General features: G+C 36.6%; 1 protein-coding gene across 2 annotated transcripts in view; it reads left to right on the top strand.

The window, feature by feature from the left end:
* Positions 1–24,445, top strand: part of RAVER2 (ribonucleoprotein, PTB binding 2) — a 90,180-nt gene that overhangs the window by 61,773 nt on the left and 3,962 nt on the right. For both annotated transcript variants that reach the window (XM_032302460.1, XM_032302459.1), the window contains exons 10-11: positions 128–239; positions 1,800–1,936. In XM_032302460.1, coding sequence (XP_032158351.1) covers positions 128–239; positions 1,800–1,936 — 249 coding nt within the window. The remainder of the gene's footprint in view (positions 1–127; positions 240–1,799; positions 1,937–24,445) is intronic.

Below are 24,445 nucleotides of genomic sequence, written 5' to 3'. Positions count from 1 at the left end.
TGGGTTCTACAAATTTCTACTACACTAAACTAGATTTACTGAAGAGTAAGTATTTCTCTACTTTTTCTGCATTTATATTTTCCTGTACCTCTGATTAAACACCTACTGTTTAATTTTTGATAAATAGGTGGCCTCTAAGAATCAGACTTCACTATTGGGAGAACCACCAAAAGAAATACGGCTCAGTAAAAATCCATACCTGAACTTGGCAAGTGTGTTGCCCAGTGTGTGCTTATCATGTAAGTAAGAGCTCAGTATTAATATTTTGGAGTTTTATTAAATACTTTCCATAATCAGTCTTACTCTAATTAAATGGAAGCAAATAATGCTTATTGGCCATGAAAGCCTAAATTATGACCTCATCTTTAAATTAAACAATAACCAAAATTAAGACACTTAAAATGTATTTTAACTATTTAAGGAAACATCTTTTGTAATATTTTATTAAGAATATAATAAATTTATTGAATTAGTGAATCATAATAGAAAATCTGGCAAGAGAATTCTTGGCAATACTATAATGCTGTATAATACATATAGAATCATTTGTATTCTAAATCTATTTCTAAAATAGAGATTTAAACCTCTACATATCTCATATATCCAGAATATTTGCAAACTATTCCCCCAAAACTGTGAGCTAATGATAATAAGCAGAAGTTGAACTCTTACTTACTTTTTTGGAAGACTTTCTCAGGCCTTCAATTAAGGTAAATTATTAAATATAGTTTTAAGAGAAAATCACAAATGTGTGTTTGAGGCACTAGGATGGATATTCACTACAATGTTGGTTGTCAATAGTGTAACTGAAAAGTGCCTTAATATTCCTCAACAGGGGAATGGTTAAATAAAAAAATAGTTCATCAGAAAATGGAATACAATACAACTCTTTGTTATAGTTGAGGGAGAGCTACATGTACTAATATGAAATTATCTCTAAAGCAAATTAAGTAGAAAAAGCCAACGTGTGCCTCAAATGATTCCATTTATGTTTGTTTAAAACTATGTATTCTTTTTTTTAACTATATATTCTTACGTGTACATATTTAATGTGTAAATGCATACAGTAAATCTGGGAAAATAAATTCTAAACTGTTACCTCTGGGGAAAAAAGAATAGAGTTAAAAGAAATGAAATAATATATATGCTCTGTATTTTATAAAGTATCCTCTTGTACCTCGACATTAATTTGTAATTTTTTAAAAGAGCCAGAAAAAAAAAATTTTTTTTTTTAAAGATTTTATTTATTTATTTGACAGACAGAGATCACAAGTAGGCAGAGAGGCAGGCAGAAAGTGAGAGAGGAGGAAGCAGGCTCCCCGTGGAGCAGAGAGCCCGACGTGGGGCTCGATCCCAGGACCCTGGGATCATGACCTGAGCCGAAGGCAGAGGCTTTAACCCACTGAGCCACCCAGGCGCCCCAGCCAGAAAAAAAATTTAATGTGCTTCCTCTATATCCACTGCATTTTTTACCTGGTCTAAAATTGATGGTTACAACTATTGCATTAATAAGAAGATTAGTTTACATTTTGTTTGCCTTCTTTTAGAGATTAGACATGTATCTTAAAAATTTTTCCATCAAAATTATCTATCCATTGGACAAACTTTCATGTTCAGTTGCTTTAAATGAACAGGACAGCATCATATACTGTATATCCTCCCCCTGGGGGATAAGAACTATAGCTATATGGAGGCAAATGAAAATCTGTTGAATTAAAGTTGAATTAATGAGTTTTGTACTTTGTTTATAATTTATAACAAAACAACTTTTGGCTAAAAATATTGAAATTTAACTTTAGCCCCTGCAAGTAAAACCACTCTGCAGAAGACTGGAATTGCAAGCAATATTCTGGATGCAATCTCTCAGGGAAATGAATCACAACACACATTGGAGAAGTGCATTTCTTATTCCCAGCCCTTTGGTGATTATGCACAGGTAAGTGATCCTCAAGTTTTGATGATATCTAGAAAAATTGGTTCAACTGTATATTGAGTTCATTGAATATGAAAATGTGATTCCTATGATATCATAGGAAAGTAAAATTGCATTAATCTACACAATATTCCTTGCTCATTTGGGATTTTAGGACATATTTAAGCAACACTGATATTTACCTAGATATTTATGCTAGATATTTACCTCTTGGTGTTTACACTAGTGGTCAACAAACTATAGACAAAATCAAGCCCATCGCCAGTTTCGTAAGTAAAGTTCTACTGGATACAGCTGTGTCCGTTCATTTACATATTGTCTATGTTGCTATTATGCCACAATGGTAGAGTTGAATAGCTGCAAGAGAGACCATATGACCCATAAGATTAAATATTTATTAAATATTTACTGGCTCTTTACAGAAAAACTGCTGACTTGTGGTTTATACCAATGTACACCTGACTAAAGAACTCAAGGAGATGTCCCTTTTCTTCCCCACTGCTTACGGATTACAGACACACAACCATAATGATGGGCGCTATTAGGCTAACATTTAAACCAATCAATCACTAACATAAAAAAATATTATATTCCAAAGGTATATTGTACCATTACTTAAATATGTCAATTTTACTTTGGCCTTCTCTCCTTCAGGTCATTCTCCATGGCTTAAGCTGAGAGTATATATCATGTTAGCAGGATATGATGATATAATCCTTGGGGTCTTGTACTATCCTTGTTCTGATTCTTTCTTATTACTCAGCACATCAGCTGCTTCTCAGCTCTGCCCTATCTGCGGCAGCAGTGCTTCCACTTTGATTTCCTTGGAGCACCTGTGTTTGCCTCATCTCTCTCTAATAACCTTTAGAACAGAAAATCTGTGTGAATTCACTTGGAACAATCGATGCCTCCTTATGCTTTTATGATAGGGTACTAGAAACACAGGTGAAATAGATTCTGTAAGAATGGTGCAGCTGGATATTAGAATAATATGTAATAAAGTCTCTTATATACCTGTGGAAAGGTGGAGAAATATAGGTTGGAAGATGATGTGATTAGGTACCAACAGACCTATATCCCAACAGACCTATATCCAAGGAAGAGTAATCATGAATTAATACAACCTGGAAAGCATTCCCTCATATGTTTCATAAGACTCCATTTTTCTTCCTTTATTAATTCACATTTTAAGAAATCAAGGTGAGGACATTAATTGACATTAATTGTATACTAATTATATTTACAGATGACAAAACCCAAGGAAATTATCAGAGATCTGTAAAATTTGTAAATTGATAGTTCTGTAAATTAGAAACAGCCTAAATTTCCAATAATTTTTAATACTAAGTACATAAATTGTCATATTTATTCCAGAAATACAATGCAAATAGTAAAGATCAAGTAAAACACTATGTAAATACATGATAAATATTTCATAATCTATTGTTCATTTTAAGAATTTATAAATTATAGTCCTGTACAATTCTAGTTTTTTGTTCCTTTACAAAGAGCAAAATTTACTTTCATAAATGGAAGCACAGTAAACTTTAAAAAAAATTTTTTTAAACATGTATAATTTAACTTTTTATATAGCTTTTTAATTTTTTATCACTTTATTTTATGATAAGAATACTCCTTACTCTCCATCCCCCATGCCCCCCACCACCCGTAACCATCAGTTTGTTATTTATAGTTAGGAGTCTGTTTCTTGATTTGTCTTTTTCCCTTTGCTCATTTGTTTTGTTTCTTAAATTCCACATATGGAATGAGTGAGATCATATGGCATTTGTTTTTCTTTGACTTCTGTTGCTTAGCTTAATACAGTCTAGCTCTATCCATGTTGTTGCAAATGGCAAGATTTTGTTCTTTTTTATGGCTGAATAATATTCCATTGCATGTATATACCACATGTTCTTTATTTATCTATTGGTGGACACTTCCATAGTTTGGGCTGCTTTTGTAGTTTGGCTATTATAAATAATGCTGCAATAGACATAAGGGTGCATGTATCCCTTTTCTTAGTGCTTTTGTATTGGGGGGTAAATACCCAGTGGTATAACTCCTGGATTATATAGTAGTTCTATTTTTAACATTTTGAGGCATCTCCATACTGTTTTCCAGATTGGCTGTACCAGTTTGCATTCCCAACAAGAGTGCACAGGGCTTCCTTTTTCTTCATATCCTTGCTCATACTTGGTGTTTCTTGTGTTTTTCTGTTTTAGCCATTGTGACAGGTGGGGGGTTATAATCTCATGTAGTTATAATTTGCATTTCCCTGATGATAAGTGATGTTGAACATCTTTTCACATGTATGTTATCCATTTGTATGTCTTCTTTGGAGAAATATCTTTTCATGTCTTTTGCCCATTTCTAAATGGGTTATTTGGTTTTGTTATGTGTTGAGTTGTGTCAGTTCTTTATGTATTTTGGATACTAACCCTTTATCAGATATGTCATTTGTAAATATCTTCTCCCATTCAGTAGGTTGCCTTTTAGTTTTGTTGATTGCTTCCTTTGCTGTGCAGAAGCTTTTTATTTTGGTGTAGTCCCAGTTATTTATTTTTGCTTTTATTTCTCTTGCCTCAGGAGACATTTAGAACTGTGTTGATGTGGCCAGTGTCAGAGAGATTACTGCCTGTGTTCTCTTAAAGGATTTTTATGGTTTCAGGCCTCGCATTTAGATCTTTAATGCATTTTGAGTTTATTTTTGTGTATGATGAAATAAAGTGGTCCAGTTTCATCCTTTTGCCTGTTGCTGTGGTTCTCCCCATCACCATTTGTTGAAGAGACTGTCTTTTTCCATTGTATATATATTCCCCCTCTGTTGAAGATTGGTTGTGGGTTTATTTCCAGGTTTTCTGTTCTATTCTATTGATCTGTGTGTCTGTTTTCATGCCAGTGCCATACTGTTTTAATCACTACCACTTCGTAATATAACTTGAAATCTAGATCGTGATACCTCCAGTTTTGTTTTTCTTTTTCAAGACTGCTTTTGACTATTTGGGGTCCTTTGTGGTTCCTAAAAAATTTAGGATTATTTGCTCTGGTTTTGTGAAAGGTGCTTTTGGTATTTAAGAGGGATTGATTAAACCTGTAGATGGGTTTGGGTAGTATGGACATTTTAACAGTCTTGGCTCTTCCTATCTATGAGCATGGAATGTCTTTCCATTTCTTTGTATTGTCTTGAGTTTATTTCTTCAATATTTTATAGTTTTCAGAATTCAGGTCTTTCTTTGGTTAAGTTTCTTCCTAGATGTTTAATGTACTTGGTGCAATTGTAAATAGGATTGTTTTCTTTTTTTTTTTAATTTTTAAAAGATTTTATTTATTTATTTGACAGACAGAGATCACAAGTAGGCAGAGAGGCAGGCAGAGAGAGAGGAAGGGAAGCAGGCTCCCTGCCGAGCAGTGAGCCCGATGCAGGGCTCTATGCCAGCACCCTGGGATCATGACCTGAGCCGAAGGCAGAGGCTTTAACCCACTGAGCCACTCAGGCGCCCCAGTAGGATTGCTTTCTTATTTTCAGTTTCTGCTGCTTCATTATTAATGTATAGGAATCCAACAGGTTTCTGTACACCGATTTTATATCCTGCAACTTTACTAAATTTATCATTTCTGGTAGCTTTTTGGTGGAATCTTTAATGTTTTCTATATATAGTGTCATGCCATCTGCAAATAGTGAAGGTTTTACTTTTTCCTTACCAATTTAGATGACTTTTACTTCTTTATGTTGTCTTAATGCTGTGGCGAGGACTTGCAGTTCTATGTTGAATAAAACTGATGAGGGTGGACATACTTGTCTTGTTCTTGATCTTAAGGGAAAAGCTCTCAGTTTTCCCCCATTAGGTGTGGTATTTGCTGTGGGTTTTTCAAATAAGGCCTTTATTACCTTGACATATGTTCCCTCTAGACCTACTTTGCAGAGAAGTTTTTATTATGAATGGATGTTGTACTTTGTCAAATGCTTTTTCTGCATCTATTGAAATGATCATATGGTTTCTATCCTTTCTTTTACTGATGTGACATATCACTGTGATTATGAATATTGAACCACCCTTTCATCTGGGAATAAATTCCACTTGATTGTGGTACATGATTTTTAAAATATATTTTATTGGATTCAGTTTTCTAACATTTTGTTGAGGATTTTTGCATCTATATTCATGAGAGATACTGGCCTATAATTCTCTCTCTCTCTTTCTTTTAATTTTTTTTTTGTGGTATCTTTATGTCATTTTGTTATCAGGGTGATATTGGCCTCATAAAAAGGACCTAGAAGTTTTCCTTCCTCTTCTATTTTTTGGACTAGTTTGGGAAGAATCAATATTAACTCTTTTTCAAATGTTTAGTAGAAAAAAATAAAAATAAAAAAATTAAAATGTTTAGTAGAGTTTGCCTGTAAAGCCGTCTGGTCCTGGACTTTTGTTTTTTGGGAGTTTTTTGGTTACTGATTCAATCTCCTTACCAGTACCTGGTCTGTTCAGATTTTCTATTTTTCCCTAACCTAGTTTTGGTAGAATATATGTCTCTAGGAATTTATCCATTTCTCCTAAGTTGCCCAATTTGTTGACATATAGGCTTTCATAATATTCTTTTAGAATTGTTTGTATTTCTATGGTGTTGGTTGTTATTTCTCCTCTTTCATTAGTAATTCTGTTTATTTGGTTCTCTCGCTCTCTCTCATGGGTCTTGCTAAGGGTTTATCAATTTTTATGTTTTTTTTTTAATTTAATTAAAAAAATTTTTTTACAAACATATAAAGGATTTATCAATTTTATTGCTCTTCTGAAAGCTCGTGACTTCATTGATCTGTGCTATTTTTTTTGTTGTTGTTGTTTTCGTTTCTGCATCATTTATTTCTGCTCTAATCTTTACTCCTACCTTTTGCTGGGATTTGGGTTTGTTCTTCTTTTTCTACCTTCTTTAGGTATAATGTAAGGTTGTGATTTTTCTTGCTTCTTAAGGTAGGGCTGTGTTGCTATAAACTTTCTTCTTAGAACCACTTTTGCTGTATCTCAAAGATTTTGAGCCATTCTATTTTCATTTTCATTTGTTTTCATGTAGTTATTGATTTTTCTTTAATTTCTTGGTTGACCCATTCATTGTTTAATAGCATGTTGTTTTAGCCTCCCAAGTATTTGTGCTCTTTCCAGATTATTTTTTACGGTTAATTTCTAATTTCATAGTGTTGTGGTCAGAAAAGATGCATTGTATACCTTCAGTTTTTTGAATTTGTTGAGACTTGTTTTGTGGCCCAATATGGATCTGTTCTGGAGAATGTTCCATATGTGCTTGCAAGAATGTATATCCTGGTGTTTTAGGATGGAATGTTCTGAAAATGTCTGTTAAATCCATCTGGTCCAGTGAGACATTCAAAACAAATTGTTTCCTTACTGATTTTCTGTTTGAATGGTCTGTCCATCAATGCAAATGGGGTGTTAAGGTCCCCTACCATTATTGTATGACTATCAATTGTTCCCTTTATGTTTGTAATTAACAGTTTTATGTATTTGGATGCTCCCATATTGGGTGCATAAATAAATACCATTGTTATATCCTCTTATTGGATCGTCCCTTTATTCTTATACAATGTCCTTCTTTGTCTCTTGTTACAGTCTTTGTTTTAAAGTCTATTTTTCTGATATAAGCGCTGCTACCCTGACTTTGTTTTGCATGATAAATATTTCTCCATCACTTTAAATCTGCAGATGTCTTTTGGTCTGAAATGAGTCTCTTGTAGGCAGCATATAGATGGGTCTTGTTTTTTAATCCATTCTGGCACCCTGTGTCTTTTGTTTGGAGCATTTAGTCCATTTACTTTCAAAGTACTATGGATAGACATGTGATTATTGCTATTTTGTTTCTAGTTTTGTGATTTTTTAAAAAAAAATGGGTTTTCTCTAATTCTTCTCTTGCTCTCTCTCATGGTTTATTGGCTTTATTTAGAGATATATTTGGATTTCTTTCTCTTTATTTTTGCATATCTATTACTGGTTTTGATTTGTGGTTACCATTAGGTTTGCATGTAGTATCTTTTGCATATAGCAATTTCTATTAAGTTGATGGTCACTTAAGTTTAAACCCATTCTTTACTCCTCTCCCCACACCTGACCCCCCCACATTTTAGGTATATGGTGTTGTATTTTACATCCTTTTATTTTAGGAATCCCTTGACCAATTTTTACACATATATTTATTTTTACGGCTTTTGTGTTTTTTACTCCTCCTACTCTCTCTATGGTTTTCCTTTCCATTCAAAGAGTTTGTTTTTCAACTTTAATATTTCTTATAGGACTGGTTTAATGGTCATGAACTCCTTTAGTTTTTGTTTGTATGAGAAACTCTTTACTCTCCTTCTATTCAGAATGATAGCCTTGCTGGAGAGAGTATTCTTGGTTGCACTTTTATTTTCTTTTAGCACTTTAAATATATCCTATCACTCTCTTCTGTCCTGCAAAGTTTCTATTGAAAAATCCTGATAATGTTATGGAGTTTCCCTTGTATGTAACTGTTTTCTTTTCTCTTGTTGCTTTTAAAACTTTTTCTTTATTGCTACGTTTTGCCATTTTAATTACTTTATTTTTTGGTGTGGACCTCCTTGGGTTGAATTTTGGAGGGAAGCTCTTTGTGCCTCCTGAATCCATGTATCTCTTTTCTCCCCCAGATTAGGGAAGTTTTCAGCCATTATTTCTTCAAATAAGTTTTCTGTCCCGTTATCTCTCTTTCCTTCTGAGATCCCTATAATACAAATGTTATTACACTTGACAAAATCACTGAGTTCCCTATGACAGATCTCAATTTGCATAATTTTCTTTCCTCTCCTTTGCTCAGTTTGGTTACTTTCCATTACTTGTGTTCCATTTCATTAATTCATTCCTCTGCTTCATCAAGCCTATTTATTCCATCAAATGTATTTTTAATTTAATTTATTGTGTTCTTGGTCCCTGATTGGCTCTTTTTTTTTTTTATCTCTGTGCTAAGGGTCTCCCTGATGTCCTCCTTTCTCCAGTCCAGGGAGTATCCTTGTGATTATTACTTTATATTCTCTATCAGGCACATTATATATGTTTTGCTTTGGTCTCTTGCTTGGTTTGGTCCTGTTCTTTCATTTGGGACATTTTTCTCTATCTTCTCATTTTGTTTGATTTTGCCTATTTCTCTCTGTTAGGAAAGTCAGCTACTTCTTTTGCTCTTAACAATAAAAGCCTTATGAAGAATAGATCCTTTAGTGCCCACAATGCAGTGTTCCCTGTTGCCCATGACCTGGTGCTTTAGGGAGTATCTCCTATGTGTGTTGCATGTGCTATGCTGTTGAGTTGTGGCCTCTTTTTCCTTCAGTCCAGTTGTTCCCTGGTCTTCTGGGGGAGAGGCCCACAGTGCCAGGAGTGAGGGATGTATGACTGAGAAGGATGGATCCACTGAAGGTTAGGATGGGGGTGGGGGGCGGCATGGATTGATGTAAACAAGTTAGGTAAGAAGTGTCTATACTGCTCTGGTTCCTGCAGGTAGCTGTTATTTATGCTGGGTGTAGGGGAGGGAATGATGCCTGCCAGGCCATGCTCTGAGATGAGAAATCACTGTCCTTCCTGTCTGCCCCAGCGTTTTCAAACTGCTGGTTCTACACCATATCTGCTTGGGCTCTTTATTGTCCTGTCTTTTTCAGGGTGGGGGCTCTGCTCCTTAACACCATCGAGGCTCTCCAAGAGCCAAGCTGGCTGATTTTTAAAATTCCAGATCTTAAGTCCTGATGATTTTAAGAACCACAAAATTTGGCCTTCTGAATTTCAAAAACAAATATTATGGAGATTCATCCTCTTCATTTGTGAGCGCCCCAGTGTGAAAGTCTGTTTTCAGCCTTTCTCTGTACCATTGGCTTCCTCCCTACCAGGATACAGTCCTTTTCACTCCAGACCATGTCTTTGCCCTTCCTCCTTCTTCACTGTGACCTCTTCCTGCCTTTAGTTGTGGCGTTCTGCCAGTCTTCAGGTCATGTCCTAGTATCAGTGTAAATATACACTGATACAGATGTTATCTATTTGTATCCAGGTGACAAGGCAAATTTAGGGTCCTCTCACTCTGCCATCTGCCTGTCCAACCTGTATGATTTAATTTTTTTAAGTTAATATTTTCCTTACCTTTTCATTTATTTCACTCTTGAAATGTGTTGAGTTTTTTTTTTTTCAGCAGTTTTGCTAACTAGATTACTGTGGTTTATTGTATACTTATATCCACAGAAAAGCCCTTTTCTATGTACACAAGGAGAAATTCTGTGATAAAGATCCCTTTTACATTGCCAGTCTTCCTCCTGCCTCTACCCTTGCTGTCCCAGAGACACTGTGGAGGTGCACGTCTTCCCTGGATTTATCGTCCCCCTGGACAGTCCCTGCTTCTACCTCGTTGTGTTCATCAAGTGAGATTTGTTCTCAGTCTGGTGATCTTTCCTCCTCAGGAAGTGAACTTAACTAGATGTTACTAATGGGATAAAGTAACTAGAAAAAGAGCAGTCATGTTTGAGAAATTCCTACTATTTCCACTGCTGGAATGGAGGAAGAGGTCTAAGGAAAAGAACCTGACATTTTTTGTTTTGGTTTTACCATGTGCTGAACACTTTGCAACGTAAGCATTTAATCTTTCTAACAAGCCTGTGAGACTGTCTCCATAACACAAGTAGAAGAGCATAAAGAATTTAATCATCTTTGTAAGTTCATAAAGTTGGTAAACAATTTCTGTGAAAACCAAGGTTTCATTATTTTCATTATACCTTGGAGAAGTTTCTTCAGACGTGGAAGTAGTGTCTTGTCTGGTAGAAACTGTTTCTTTGTTTCTTTTGAGTCAGCCCTGTGCATAAGGATTAAGAGATGAATGTATCAAAGTGTAGAGGGATATAATAATCTTTATTTCCAATAAAACTGTTACATTTAAAAATCCTACCTGGTATTCCAATATTGGCAAAGTTGCTTATATCAGATTATTCCCCCTGTAGGTAACCATTATTAAAACTGGACTAAATACAAAAGAGAAACAATTGTTTGAAGGTCCTGGGGTATGATCAAAAGCAGGCAGAACCTGAAGTGGGGAGTTAGTCCTTAAAAGAGGACAAGATTTATCATTTTGCCTAACACCACCTGTAGTCCAGGTTCTTGTTGGCTGCCGGAGTCAGAGCAGAGTTGAGAACCCTTAGGAAGGCTGAAAAGTAAGCATGAACTCTCTGAAAAAGGGAGTTGCTTAGGAAGGAGTCCCAGCTCAGCCAAGACATACTTGTCTGACCTCTGAACCATGTTTATGAGGGAGATTTCAAGTCCCTAATGAACTGAGAAGGGACTCAGTTCCTCCCCTGCACAGAAGTTTGAGTTTGAATTCAGCAAAGTTATCTCCTCCTTCCAACAAAAGTCAGCAATATTGGGGTGCCTGGGTGGCTCAGTAGGTTAAAGCCTCTGCCTTTGGCTCAGGTCATGATCCCAGAGTCCTGGGATCGAGCCCCGCATCGGGCTCTCTCCCTGGTGGGGAGCCTGCTTCCTCCTCTCTCGCTCTCTGCCTGCCTCTCTGCCTACTTGTGATCTCTCTCTGTCGAGTAAATAAATAAAATCTTTAAAAAAAAAATCAGTAATATTTAGAGGAAGGCTATACATCTGTAGTCTTTATGATATGTCATCTCTAATCAGTATATGAAAATCCTAGATAATTGAAGAAACAAGAAATGGGACGCACAATTAAGAAGAAAAGCAATATATAGAAACTGACCCTAAGATGACCCAGATGTTGGTCTTAGTGGACAATGATTTATTTAAAGCAGCTATTATTTGTTCAAGGACCTAAGGAGTATAAAGTCATAAAAACAGGTCGGGATTTTCAGCAAGCAATATAGACTAAAAAAGAAGTATGGAAACTCTCCAACTGAAAAGTGTAGTATTAGGGAAAGAAACAAAATGGTGGAGGGGCTTAGCAGAGATTGGAGAAAACAGGAAAAAAAGTTTCAATTAACATGAAGACAAAAATAATTCAATATGGAGAACAGAAATGACAATGAAAATCCATGAACAGATTCTGAAGACCTGAGGGATGATACCAAGCAGTTTAAAATATGGATAATTGCAGTCTCAGGAGGAGAGGGAAAAAATAATGTGTCACGAAATATTTAAAAAAAATAATGGTAAAAAATTTCCTAAATTTGGTTTAAAAAACCTCCAGATCTAACAGGCACAGACACAACCCCTGCAAAGCAGGATAAATAATAATATTTACCTAGACATGTCAGTTAATATGATGAAAACTTAAGTTCTAAGGAGGGTTTCTTGAAAGTAACCAGATAAAAATAATGTGCAGTATTCTTAAGGTAGAGTTCCTCAGCCTTGACTCTGTTGGCCGTCTGGGCTGGGTAATTCTCCGTCTGTGCTTGTAAGATATTTAACAGTATCTTTGTCCTCTACCCAGTAGAGTGCTTCTCATTGAGAGTTACAGTGTTAAAACAACTGGTAAATTTGTGGGGTAAATAAAATACTGTATTTTTTTTTCTTAAATTATTTAAAAGTTAAATTATGACATTTTAGTGTGGGGTTTATAATGTTCATAGATACAATGTATTTGATAATAGTACAAAGGACTGTATGGAGTGAATGAAAGTACAGTTGTGTTGCTATTCAAACGTACATTTTAAGTAAAATTTTACATTACATTTTACATGAAGTAGAACAGTAACTCTGAGTCATCTGTGATAAGTTATGTAAAACATTGTCATTCATAAAGCAACTATTTAAAAAAAAATACAAAACAGTATACCTGAAATGTCAGTAGTTTAGTTATAGTGGAATTCTAAGAACATTGATTAAGCCAAAAAATGTCAGGAAAGGGAAAAAAAAAAGAGGTGAATAGAAAACAAATAGCTAGGTAAGAAATCTAAATTGAATGATGGTGATAGTTAAATAAAAATGGAATACATGCTCTAATTGAAACAAAGAGATTGTCAGAGTAAGGCTTGACTATGCCTCTTCAAAAATTTTATGGGAGGTTTAGTGCAGGTAGGGTTTTTTTTTACAAGGGTATAAGAGGGCACGTGAGTGGCTCAGTCAATTAAACATCTGATTCTTGATTTTGGCTGGGGTCCTGATCTCAGGACTGTGAGATCGAGTCCCTGCACAGGGCTTATGTTGGGCTCTGCTCTGGGTGTGGGCCTGCTTAAGATTCTCCGTCTCCCTCTGCCTCTCTTCTCCAAACCTCGTTAGCTCTCTCTGTCTCTCTCTCTTTCTCTCTCTCTCAAAAATTAAATTTAAAAAGGGCATAAAATGGGAAGGAAATGTAAAAATGTCTCTCTTTGTCTGAGTGTTTATATGAAAAATCCCCCTAAAAAGCAATCATTAAACTAATAAACTTTGCATAGTCACAAGATAGAGGGTAATAAGCAAAAATCAATTGTTTTTGTGGACAAGCAGCAAACAATTGGAAAAGAATATTTAAAAAAATTTTTTAAATTTATATTTACAACAGCATCAAGCATGAAATACGTAGCAATAAGTTAACAGAAAATTTGTAAGAACAATGAAAGCTAAAGATATTGCTGTGAGAAATGAAAGATGCCTATGAATGGAGAGCTGTCCCATGTCAGTGAATTGGAAGACTTAATATTGGTAATATCACGGTTCCCTCTAAACTGATCTATAGATTGTTATCCCAACCAGTTACTCAGTAGCCTTTTTCTCAAATAGAAATTTTTAAAGTTTGTACTAAAATGGAAAGGAGCTAAAATTTTACGAAAGAGCACAGCTTGAGGACTTCCTCCGTATAACTTCAAGATATACTATAAAGTCGTGACAATCAGACAGTGTGGTGTGGACAAAATGATAGGCAATAGATCACTAGAACAAAATAGAGAGCCAGCATAGGCCCATACTTAAATGGTAAACTGATTTTTTATAAAGATTTTATTTATTTATTTGACAGACAGAGATCACAAATAGGCAGAGAGGCAGGCAGAGAGAGAGAGAGGAGGAAGCAGGCTCCCCGCTGAGCAGAGAGCCCGATGCGGGGCTCGATCCCAGGACTCTGGGATCATGACCTGAGCTGAAGGCAGAGGCCTTAACCCACTGAACCACCCAGGTGCCCCGGTAAACTGATTTTTGACCAAAATGCCAAAAGAATTAAATAAGCAAGGAACAGAAATGTTGTTAGAGCCACTGATTATCCATATTGGAAAACATGAAGCCTGATTCTTGCCTTGGACCATACTCTAAAATTGATTTGCAGCGTATCATAGGCCTAAATGGAAAAATGCAAGCCATAGATGACATCAGCAACAACGGACACAGTAAGAAGTTCCATCTATTCTCTCCTCAAGAAGAGCATCAGTAAAACTGGCAATAATTATTAGAGAAGGACCAAGAGGAAGTTCTGGATTTGAATAAGTACAATAGCTGAAATGATTTACTAGAGCATAGCAGATTTGAACAGGCAGGAGAAAGAATCAACATGTTTGGAAGATAGGTCAGTTGAGATCATCCAGTCTGAAGAATAGAAAGAATCGAGAATGAAGAAAAACGCGCCATAACAAACGTTGGCAACAGTATAGAGAAATGGGTACCCTCATACACTGCCGGGAGGGAATTAAAGTGGTGCAGCTGCTTTGGAAAAATTTGGCAGTTCCTCAAAATTTTAAACACACGGTTACCATAAGACCTGAGAATTTCACTCCTACCTATATATCCAAGAGAATTGAAAATCTAGGTCTATACACAAAGTTGGACGTTAATTATCATAGCAGCATTTTTCATCACAGCCAAAAGGGAAAGGACCCAAAGGTCAATCAGCTGATGAGTGAATAAACAAACTGTGGCGCAGCCATACAGTGCAAAGTTCTGTTGCTATAGAAGGAATGGAGGACTAATCGTTGTCACTACATGGTGAACCTTGAAATGATGCTAAGTGAAATAAGTCAGGCATGAAAGGCACATATTATATGATCCCGTTCGTATGAAATGTCCAGAATAGACCAGTTCATAGAGAACGTGAACAGTTACTGGGGGTCAGGGAGGTAGGAGTTGGGGAGTAACTGTTAACAGGTACAAGGCATCTTTTTGGATTGATGAAAATACTCTGGAATTAGATTGTGCAGCCCGCGTGAGTATCCGCAAATGTTGGACTCGAATTAAAAAAAAAAAAAGTCTGACTGTAGTAAATAGAGGGTAGCATTTTCACTCAGTGTTTTAGAGATCTTAAAAGTATGTAATGGTAAGAAAACAAGTTAAATTAATTATAGATCTCGTTCTAATTAGAAAACAATTGAATGTGGGTTACCTATCCTATTTCTCTTATTAATTATAACAACGGAGTATGGCCATTGAGCCATAGTTATGAATTTTCTCAACAAGTGCATCTCTTAAATGTTTTCTTATTGAGAAAACTTTAAAAATAGATGAACTTAAAAATTTATAGTAACACTTTAGCAATGATGGTAGCATTATAGTAGGCTCTATAATCCTCTAAGCTTGCATGTATGGGTTTTTATTTTATTTTATTTTATTTCAAGTAATCTCTACACCCAGTGTGGGGCTCAAACTCACAACCCTGAGATCCCTGAGATCGGGTTGTACACTCCATCCACTGAGCCAGCCAGACACCACATAATCCTGTTAGTTCAAATGTATAAATGGAGTTTGAAATGTCAAGTTCTCAAGTAACAGTAAGTAGGTACATCTATGTCAGATGGTTGGGAGAAGTCCACCCAAGGGAAAAGACTTTGAGCCAATTAAGTTTTTATTAAATGCCTCCACCTAATATTTTATTATAATCTATCAAAAATAAGACATTTCCTGGGGCACCTGCATGGCTCAGTAGTTAAGTGTCTGCCTTCAGCTCAGGTCATGATCCCAGAGTCCTGGGATTGAGCCCCGAATTGGGCTCCCTGCTCAGTGGGAAGCCTGCTTCTCCCACTCCCACTCCCCCTGCTAGTGTTCTCTCTCTCGCTGTGTCTGTCAAATAAATAAAATCTTTAAAAAAAAAAAAAAAAAAAGACATTTCCCTCCTCCCCTCCTTGCGTAAAATATGGTAAAATTGGTCACAATTCTCTTAGGCGGCTTTTCAGTTTGACATAGTCATGAGTGTAATAATGTAAAGAATGATATAGGGATTATTTCAGTTGTTTAAGTTGTGGTTTAGGGTTTTCCTTGGACTCTTGCCAAACTGGTTAGCTGTCTGGTACGTGATGCGTTAGGGGAATACTGTCTACCTGCCTGTTGTACTCTTGTGTTGCCCTTGGTTCCAGGAGTCTTTTCCTGCAAGGAAGTCGGTTGCCTGTTTCAGAATCAACCACAGAACGTGTACAAGACTCTGTGATGAGGAAATAGGAAACAAAATTGAAAAATGAACAAAAAGGCTTCGGGTTCCTTCCTTTCATCTAGAGCCTAATGCTGCCACCTAGTGGGCAAAAAGTGCAGAGACTGGCCAAAAAGATTTGTGTGCGGGCTGGTAGATCAGAATCTGGTGACAAACAAACGTCAACTATATAAAATAGTTTTTAAAGACCTAAGTCTATAAATAAATAAAATCTTAAAAAAATAAAAACCTAAGACTACTTTAACAATAACTATGGAACCACAGGTTATATTAACCCTAGCCGGTAATTTTGAAAATACGATAAAAATGATTTTTGCTAAAAACTGGAATTAAAACAACTGCATTTGGAATTTAGTTACCCTCATTACTTTAAAATCTTTGTCTATAAACCAACTCAGTTTTTTTAAGTGTTACAAAAAATTAATAGTGTATGGTATACTTAAATTGAAAGAGAGCTTTGAATTACTGCTCTCACATGTTATCCTTATTTTTCAAAGGATCTTAATGTTGTATTTTGATATTTTAAGAGTACTTTAAAAAAAAGATTTATGAGTGGTAGGGGAGGGGCAGAGGGAGAGAGTCTTAAGCAGGCTCTACGCTGAGCACAGAGCCCTACATGGGGCTCGATCTCACGACCCTGAGATCATGACTCAAGCTGAAACCAAGAGTTGGTCATTTAACCAACTTTGCCACCCAAGTGTCTAAGAGTCCTTATTAAACATACTTAAACCTAAGATAGAGAAATTGTATAACCTGGCACACTGAAACTAGCAAGGCAGTCAAATTTTACTTTTATTTTTTGGAATGTGCTGCAATACTTTCAGAGGATCAATCCTTAAATTCAAAGTTAAGATTTAGCATTATTCATGAGGAAAAGTAGCTGAGAAGAAAAAGTCAATGTGAAAATTGAAAACATCTATGCATATATATGAAGAAGAGCTATTTTATTGTTAGCTGTATCTTTAATGTCACAAAACAGCAAAGTTGGTTTTAAAAACAATTACAACTGGGGAGAAGAGAAAAATGATATTTAAATAAAATTTTAGAAGTGAACTATGGTTAATGCAGAAAAGATGAATAATTCATGTTTCTCTAGGTATAAAGTCTAAAAGCCGGACTTGAAGCTATGAGAAAGGAGTATTAAAGGGTTGCTACAGATTCTAGAAGAACTAGTGCAGTTGCTCACTTTAGGTTCTCCATCTAATCTACCTCCACGAATGAGGTAAGGCTTGGAGAATCTGAAATGGGGCTAATGGTAAAAGTGAGGCTGAGGAGCCCTAAGGAGAGGCAGAATTTTTGAAAAATCAATTTGATTTTGTATTTCAAGGACTATACACCATGTGTTCCAGTCCTTTCAGAAGAGCAGGAACGATAACTAGTGGGACTTTGGGCCAGCAGTACTGGAGATGAACCCAGTCCGCTATCAGCATGAATCTCCCAAAGGAATCTCCCTGGGGACTAGTCACAATCCCAGTTCTGTGAATTCTGCCCAGACTTTTTTTTTTTTTCAAGATTTTATTTATTTATTTGACAGACGAAGGCAGGCAGAGAGAGAGGAAGGGAAGCAGGCTCCCTGCTGAACAGAATCCGATGTGGGGCTCGATCCCAGGACCCTGAGACCATGACCTGAGCTGAAGGTAGAGGCTTTAACCCACTGAGCCACCCACGTGCCTCATGACCAGACTTTTAAAACCAGCCTTCAGTTCTGTTATGGAAGTAAGCTTAAATATTGAGTTTAAGACACATTGAAATTATTAAACTTTGTCAGTCCAAAAATGAAACTGCAATGCACAGGGGACTAAAAGGAAATTAGTCTACATTTACATGACGATAAAAATATTTGCTTTAATTAAAGGAAGAAAATAAGTCTTTAAATTAAAAAATAAAAGAGCAACTGCATAGTTACAGAATGAGCTTCATACCAACTAAATGTGTACAAAAATGTGTTTTTAGAAATAAGGCAGATAGGATTAATGAAAAGGACAGCAGAGTGAGAAAAAATGGGTTGGATTCATGGCTCTAACATTTAATAACTTTGTGATTTCATCCAGGTCACCTAAAGTATCTGAGCGTTTGTTTTCACGTCTGTTCAGTGGAGATCATTCCTTTTCTGTTTACTACACAGGGCTGATGTCAGTGTTATGGTGTAGAATATCATCATTATTAAATTTTGTCTGTTTCTCTCCCAAATATATTATGGTTGGGATATTTTGCTAATTTGATTTTCATCTGAATAGTAGACATTCTCTTCTACTCAGTGTCTTTCTCTAATCTCTCCAAAGCATAAATGCCTGTTGAAATTTTTTTATTTTCAGATTTTCAAAGTACACCACTTTCTCACTTGTTTATTCCATGTAAAATTTTAACCCAAAGTTTTAAATCGCATCTAATCTCTGTGTTTGCCCACATGTATGTATCTATTGTCTGTCTCTTCCATTACCCCATTTTTTATGGAGCTGCTGATTACATTTCCCAGATTCCAAAATCAAATTTATTATCCCACTTATAATCCTTAGCCTGGCATTCCAGCCCCTCCACGACGAGGCCAGATCGCCTTTCCACCCTATCTGCTCCACTCTCCTCCGTGACTCCGCCACTGCGTGCCCTCCCAGGCCTGCGCCTTCCTGCCACCTGCCTTTGCTCAGGCAGCCCCTCTCGGCCAGAACGGCCATTCCCGCTCCCCTCACGTCCACACCTGACATCCTCTCCAGATCCATCCAAGTGCCTTCTCATCCTTGCAGATTTTGTCCATGTTTCTCAAACTCTCCTCTCTCATTTTCCCTTCTACGAGAAGCTCGAGCTCTTCACCTCTGTGTCTCATTTGGCATGGTGGCGTTCTCCTTTTAGAAATAAGTGTTGGCTTTTCTTACTCCCCCTCCTAGGATATGAGCTTTTGGAGGGCACACCTCAAGCTTCGGTTATCTAGGTAGCCCCCTAGCACACAGCCCCATGCCCTCAATAGTTAGTCTAGGAAGGAATGCATGTCTGTATCCTGCAAATATGAATTAGAAAGAAGAGTGTTTGCCTGCTTTATACTCTTCCCGTCTTTTGTGGTTTTCCCTTTTTCTGATGTTTGATCCAGATTTATTTCTCTGAGAACACTGAGCTTTGTTTCAAAATCCTAATCAACTATCATCACTTCCCAATGCACCCAGCAGTCCTTGCACTAACAATTTATATATTTGATAAATGCATATTTATCAGTGCATATCAGAAATGTTAGTGCATATCAGAAAAATGTTCCTTTCCCCATGTCCTATGGGTGATAATGATGTCCATTTTCCTTTCCTCTTCTTACTGATCTTCCCTGTGCCACTTGGTAAAGTGTTTTGCTGATCTCCTGCCTTTCACTTGATTCTTCCTGTGAATGGTGTAGCACTACTGGGAAGTCTGTCTGTGAAGACACCTAATACATTTCTTCCCTGGCTTCTGAGAATAGAGATAGTATAGAAAGAGAGGAAAATTCAAGTTATTGATTTGCTTTATACTAAGACAGGAAATACGGACTACTACATAGCAGGAAGAATCACCGGAAGGGAACTGAAAGTGTGCGATTTCCAGATCCCAGAGTTAGGTGTTATTTCTTTCCCTGTTATCTTTGAAAAATGGATCAGGTTATCAAACGAGTAGCTTTTCCAAAATTTAGTTTAATGGACTGATCATTTGTTAGAGGAAGAACACTAATAAGAAAAAGAGTTCTTTATACCTGAAGCCAAGGGTCTGAAGGTGTTAGTGGTCACAGTCTAACACATGGTAAGATCACCAGACCAACCAAGGGGCTCAAATGAAAAATACAGCCAAGGAAAATTATTAGAGGCTTCATAGTGGAGGAATTAGGCTCTTTGTATGCAATTTTGTTGCAGGCAATCAAAATCTAGGGTGGAATTTCTTTTTTTTTTTAATTGAACTATAGTTGATATATAACATTTTTTAGTTTCAGCTCTACAACATAATATTTGCATATATTGTGAAATGATCATTATAGGAAGTCTAGAGGAACATCAACACACAGGGTTACACATTCTTGTGCTGAGAACTTTTAAGATCTACTCTTGTAGCACCTTTTTTTTTTTTTTTTAAAGATTTTATTTATTAGAGAGTGCATGAGAGAGAGCATGAGCAGTGGAGGGGGCAGAGGGAGGAGGGAGAAGCAGACTCCCCACTGAGCAGGGAGAACGATGTGGGGCTCGATGGCAGGACCCTGGGATCATGACCTGAGCCAAAGGCAGACACTTAACCAACTGAGCCACCCAGGCGCCCTTCTTGTAGCGACTTCTAAACATACAACACAGTATTATTATAGTTACCATGCTGTGCATTGTATCCCCAGGACTTGTCTATTAATGGAAGTTTGTACCTTCTAACCACCTTCACCCATTTCACCCACCCCACTCCCCACCATCTCTGGCAACAACCAGTCTCTGTTCTGTGTCTGTAGTTTCCTTTGCTTTCTTTTCTTTGTTTTTGAGCTTCACCTATGAGATCACATGGTATTTGTTTTTCTCTATCTGACTTATTGACCACAACGACTTCAAGCTCCATCTGTGTTGTCACAAATTGCAAGATTTTCTCTTTATGGCTGGATAAGCACTCTCTCTCTCTCTCTCTCTCTCTCTCTCTCACTGTGTGTGCCTGAGTGAGAGAGATTCTCTCTATCCATTTATCTGTTGATGGACGCTTAGGTTGTTTTCATGTTTTAGCTATTGTAAATAATGCTACAGTTATCATGGGGACCAGTTACCACTTACGAGTTAGTGTTTTTGTTTCCTTCAGGTAAATACCCAAAACTGGAATTGCTACATTGAATGGTAGTCCTATTTCTAATTTTTTGAGGAACCCTCTACGTTTGTTCATAGTGGCTGTACCAATTTACATTCCCACCAGGAATGCCTAAAAGTTCCCCTTTCTGCACATCCTCACCAATATTTGTTAATTTGGTCTTTTTTATAATTAAGTTTTTAATGTTAATTCCAGTATAGTTTTTGATAGTAGCCATTCTACTAGGTATGAGGTGATATTTCATTCTCACTCCCTTCATGACTGAGCCCAGAATGTCTTTCCAACTTCATTTGCCATTACTCTCTTCCATGTACGATCACAGGCTTATGCATTCCTGCTTTCTGTGGTTTTGATCTGCATTTCCCTGATGATATTGCTATTGGACATCTTTTTGTGTACCTGTCGGCTATCTCTACATCTTTAGACAGTTGTCTGTTCAGATCCTTCATCCATTTTATAATCATAGTTGGGTTATTAGTTATTGAGTTGCATGAGTATTTTATATATTTTGGACATTAACCCCTTATCAGATGTATGATTTGCCAATATTTCCTCCATTAGTAGGTTGTTTTTTCATTTTGTTGATGGTAACCTGTGCTGTGCAGATGCTCTTCAGTTTCTTGCACTCCCCCCTTGCTTTGTTTTTTGCTTTTGTTTCCTTTAACTTTTGGTATTAAACCCAAAAAATCATCACCAAGACTGGTGCCAAGGAGTTTACCACCTATATTTTCTTCTAAGAGCTTTATGGTGTTAGGTTTGCTAAAAAAAATCTGCTTATAGTCTTAAGGGGGTTCCCTTGCATAACAACTTGCTTTTCTCTTGCTCCTTTTAAGAATCTCTCTCTGTCTTTACTATCTAACAGTTTAATTATAATGTGCCTCAGTATAGGTCTCTTTGAATTCATCTTGTTTGGTACTTGAGTTTTATGGACCTGGATGTCTGTTTCTTTCCTCAGGGTAGGGAAATTTTCATCCATTATTTCTTTGAAAAGCTTTCTGCCTCTTTTGCTTCCTCCTTTCCTTCTGGGACCTCTGTAATATATATATTAATTTGTATGATGGTGATCCATAAGTCCCTTAAACTATCTTTGTTCTTTTTTTTTTTTTTTTCAACCTGATTGGATGAATTTCACTGACCTGTCTTCAAGTTCACGAATCCTTTCTTCTGGTTGCTCGGTCTCCTGCCGAAACTTTCTGTCGAATTTTTTCAGTTGTATTCTTCAGCTCTGAGTTTTCTGTTTTGTACTTTTAAGATATTTCCTATGTTGAAATTCTCACTTTGTTCATGCATTGTTTTCCTGAACTTTTTGACTGTTATTCCAAACTCCTCTCAGGCAAATCACTTATCTCTGTTTAATTGCAATCTGTTTCTGAATATTTATCTTGTTCTTTTGTTTGCAACACATTTCCCTGTTTCTTCATTTTCTTTGACTCTCTCCACTGGTTTCTGGACATTAGATAAAATAGCTACCTATCCCAGTCTTGACAGAATGGTGGTGTGTAGGGATGAACCTGACCTAACTCTTAGTTGTCCCTCAAACTTTTGTGGTTGTCCAAGCCTCCTCTTCTGTTGTTAGTGACTCCCAGTAGTTGAGAGTGTGCTAAAACGTGTTCATGTCCTAAAAGGATGGGTCACAGTTAACACCTAGATGCAGGCTGGTTGGAACCTGGACACTCAGGCAGGCAGGTGGAAAAGTATGTAGTTAAACCTCTTCCAGGGAGAGCTAGAAATGGAAGTTCTGCCTGTTCCCCCTGTGCTGGGCCCAGGTATATAGTCATAGGTGGAGCTAGAGAGGATGTTCCTGCATCCATTAAGAATTTGTGTTTTTTGTTTGTTTGTTTGTTTCCTACAGTACTGCGGGACTCATGAATATAAGTTCTATTGGCTCTCAGAGTCAGGCTATCTAGAGATCATCCCTTGGATGGCAGCCAAAAAATCTGGGCACAGACATGTTTTTAAAACTCCTTCTAGGGAGACACTGGTGGTTTGCAGTGGGCTGGAAGGAGCAGATGGGTTTGGTTTTTGTTTTATTGATGCTTTCCTTCACTGTGCAAAAACTTTTTAGTTTGATGTAAGCCCAATTTTATTTTTTATTCATTGGTTTTGGGGTTTTTTGCTTTTGTTTTCCTTGGAGGAGACAGATCCCAAAAAATATTGCTAAGTTTGATGTCCAAGAGGTTACTGTTTTCTTATATTAGTTTTATGGTTTTAGGTCTCACACTTAGGTCTTTAATCTATTTTTAATTTATTTTGTGTATTGTGTAAGGTGGCTCAGTTTCAATATTTTGCATATAGTTGTCCAGTTTCCTCAGTACCATTAATTGAAGAGACAGTCCTTAATTGTGTATTTTTGCCTCCTTTGATATAGATTAATTGACCATATAAACATGGGCTTATTTCTGGGCTCTCAATTCTGTTCCATTGATCTACATATCAATTTTTGTGCTAATACCATTCTGTTTTAATTACTACAGCTTTGTAATATAATTTGAAATCTGGGATTGTGATACCCTCAACTTTGTTCTTTTTCAAGATTGTTTTGGCTATTTAGGGGCTTTTTTTTTTTTCAGACAAATTTTGGGTTTTTTTTTTGTTGTTATAGTTCTGAAAAAATATTGTTGATATTTTGATAGTGCATTAAATTAGTAGGGTGCTTTGGGTATTATAGACATTTTAAGAATATGTTCTTCTGGGGCACCTGGGTGTCTCAGTCATTAAGCATCTGCCTTTGGCTCAGGTCAGACAATCCCAGAGTCCTGGGATAGACCCCCACATCATGCTTTCTGCTCCACTGGAAGCCTGCTTCTCCTTTTCCACTCTCCCTGCTTGTGTTCCCTCTCTGTCTCCCTCTGTCAAATAAATACACAAATATCTTTTTTTAAAAAAAGAAGAATATATTCTTCCAATCCATGAACATGGTATATTTTTCCCATGTATTTGCGTCATCTTTGAGTTCTGTCATCAGTGTCTTATGGTTTTCAGAAGATAGGTCCTTCACCTTCTTGTTTAAATTTATTCTTAAATATTTGATTATTTTGATGCAATTGTAAATGGGAATTGTTTCTTCATTTTCCTTTCTGTTATTTCATTATTATTGTATAGGAATGCAACATATTTCTGTATCTTGATTTTGTATTACACAACTTCCCTGGATTAACTTATTATTTTTTAAAGATTCCTTTTAGAGAAAAAGAGAGTGTGCTGAGGGAAGGGGCAGAAGGAGAGGGCAAGAAAGAATCTTAAGCAGGCTTCACACCCATCACAGGCCTCATGTGGGGCTTGATCTCATGACCCTGAAGTCATGACCTGAGCCAAAATTGAGAGTCAGATGCTTAACTGACTGAGCCACCTAGGTGCCCCTGAGTTAATTTATTAATTCTAACAGGTTTTGGTTGAGTCTTTAGTATATAT

The sequence above is a fragment of the Mustela erminea genome, chromosome 10 (assembly GCF_009829155.1).
Source record: "Mustela erminea isolate mMusErm1 chromosome 10, mMusErm1.Pri, whole genome shotgun sequence".
NCBI lineage: Eukaryota > Metazoa > Chordata > Mammalia > Carnivora > Mustelidae > Mustela > Mustela erminea.
The sequence above is the reverse complement of the archived record's forward strand: the minus strand, read 5'-3'. Positions and strand labels throughout refer to the sequence as shown.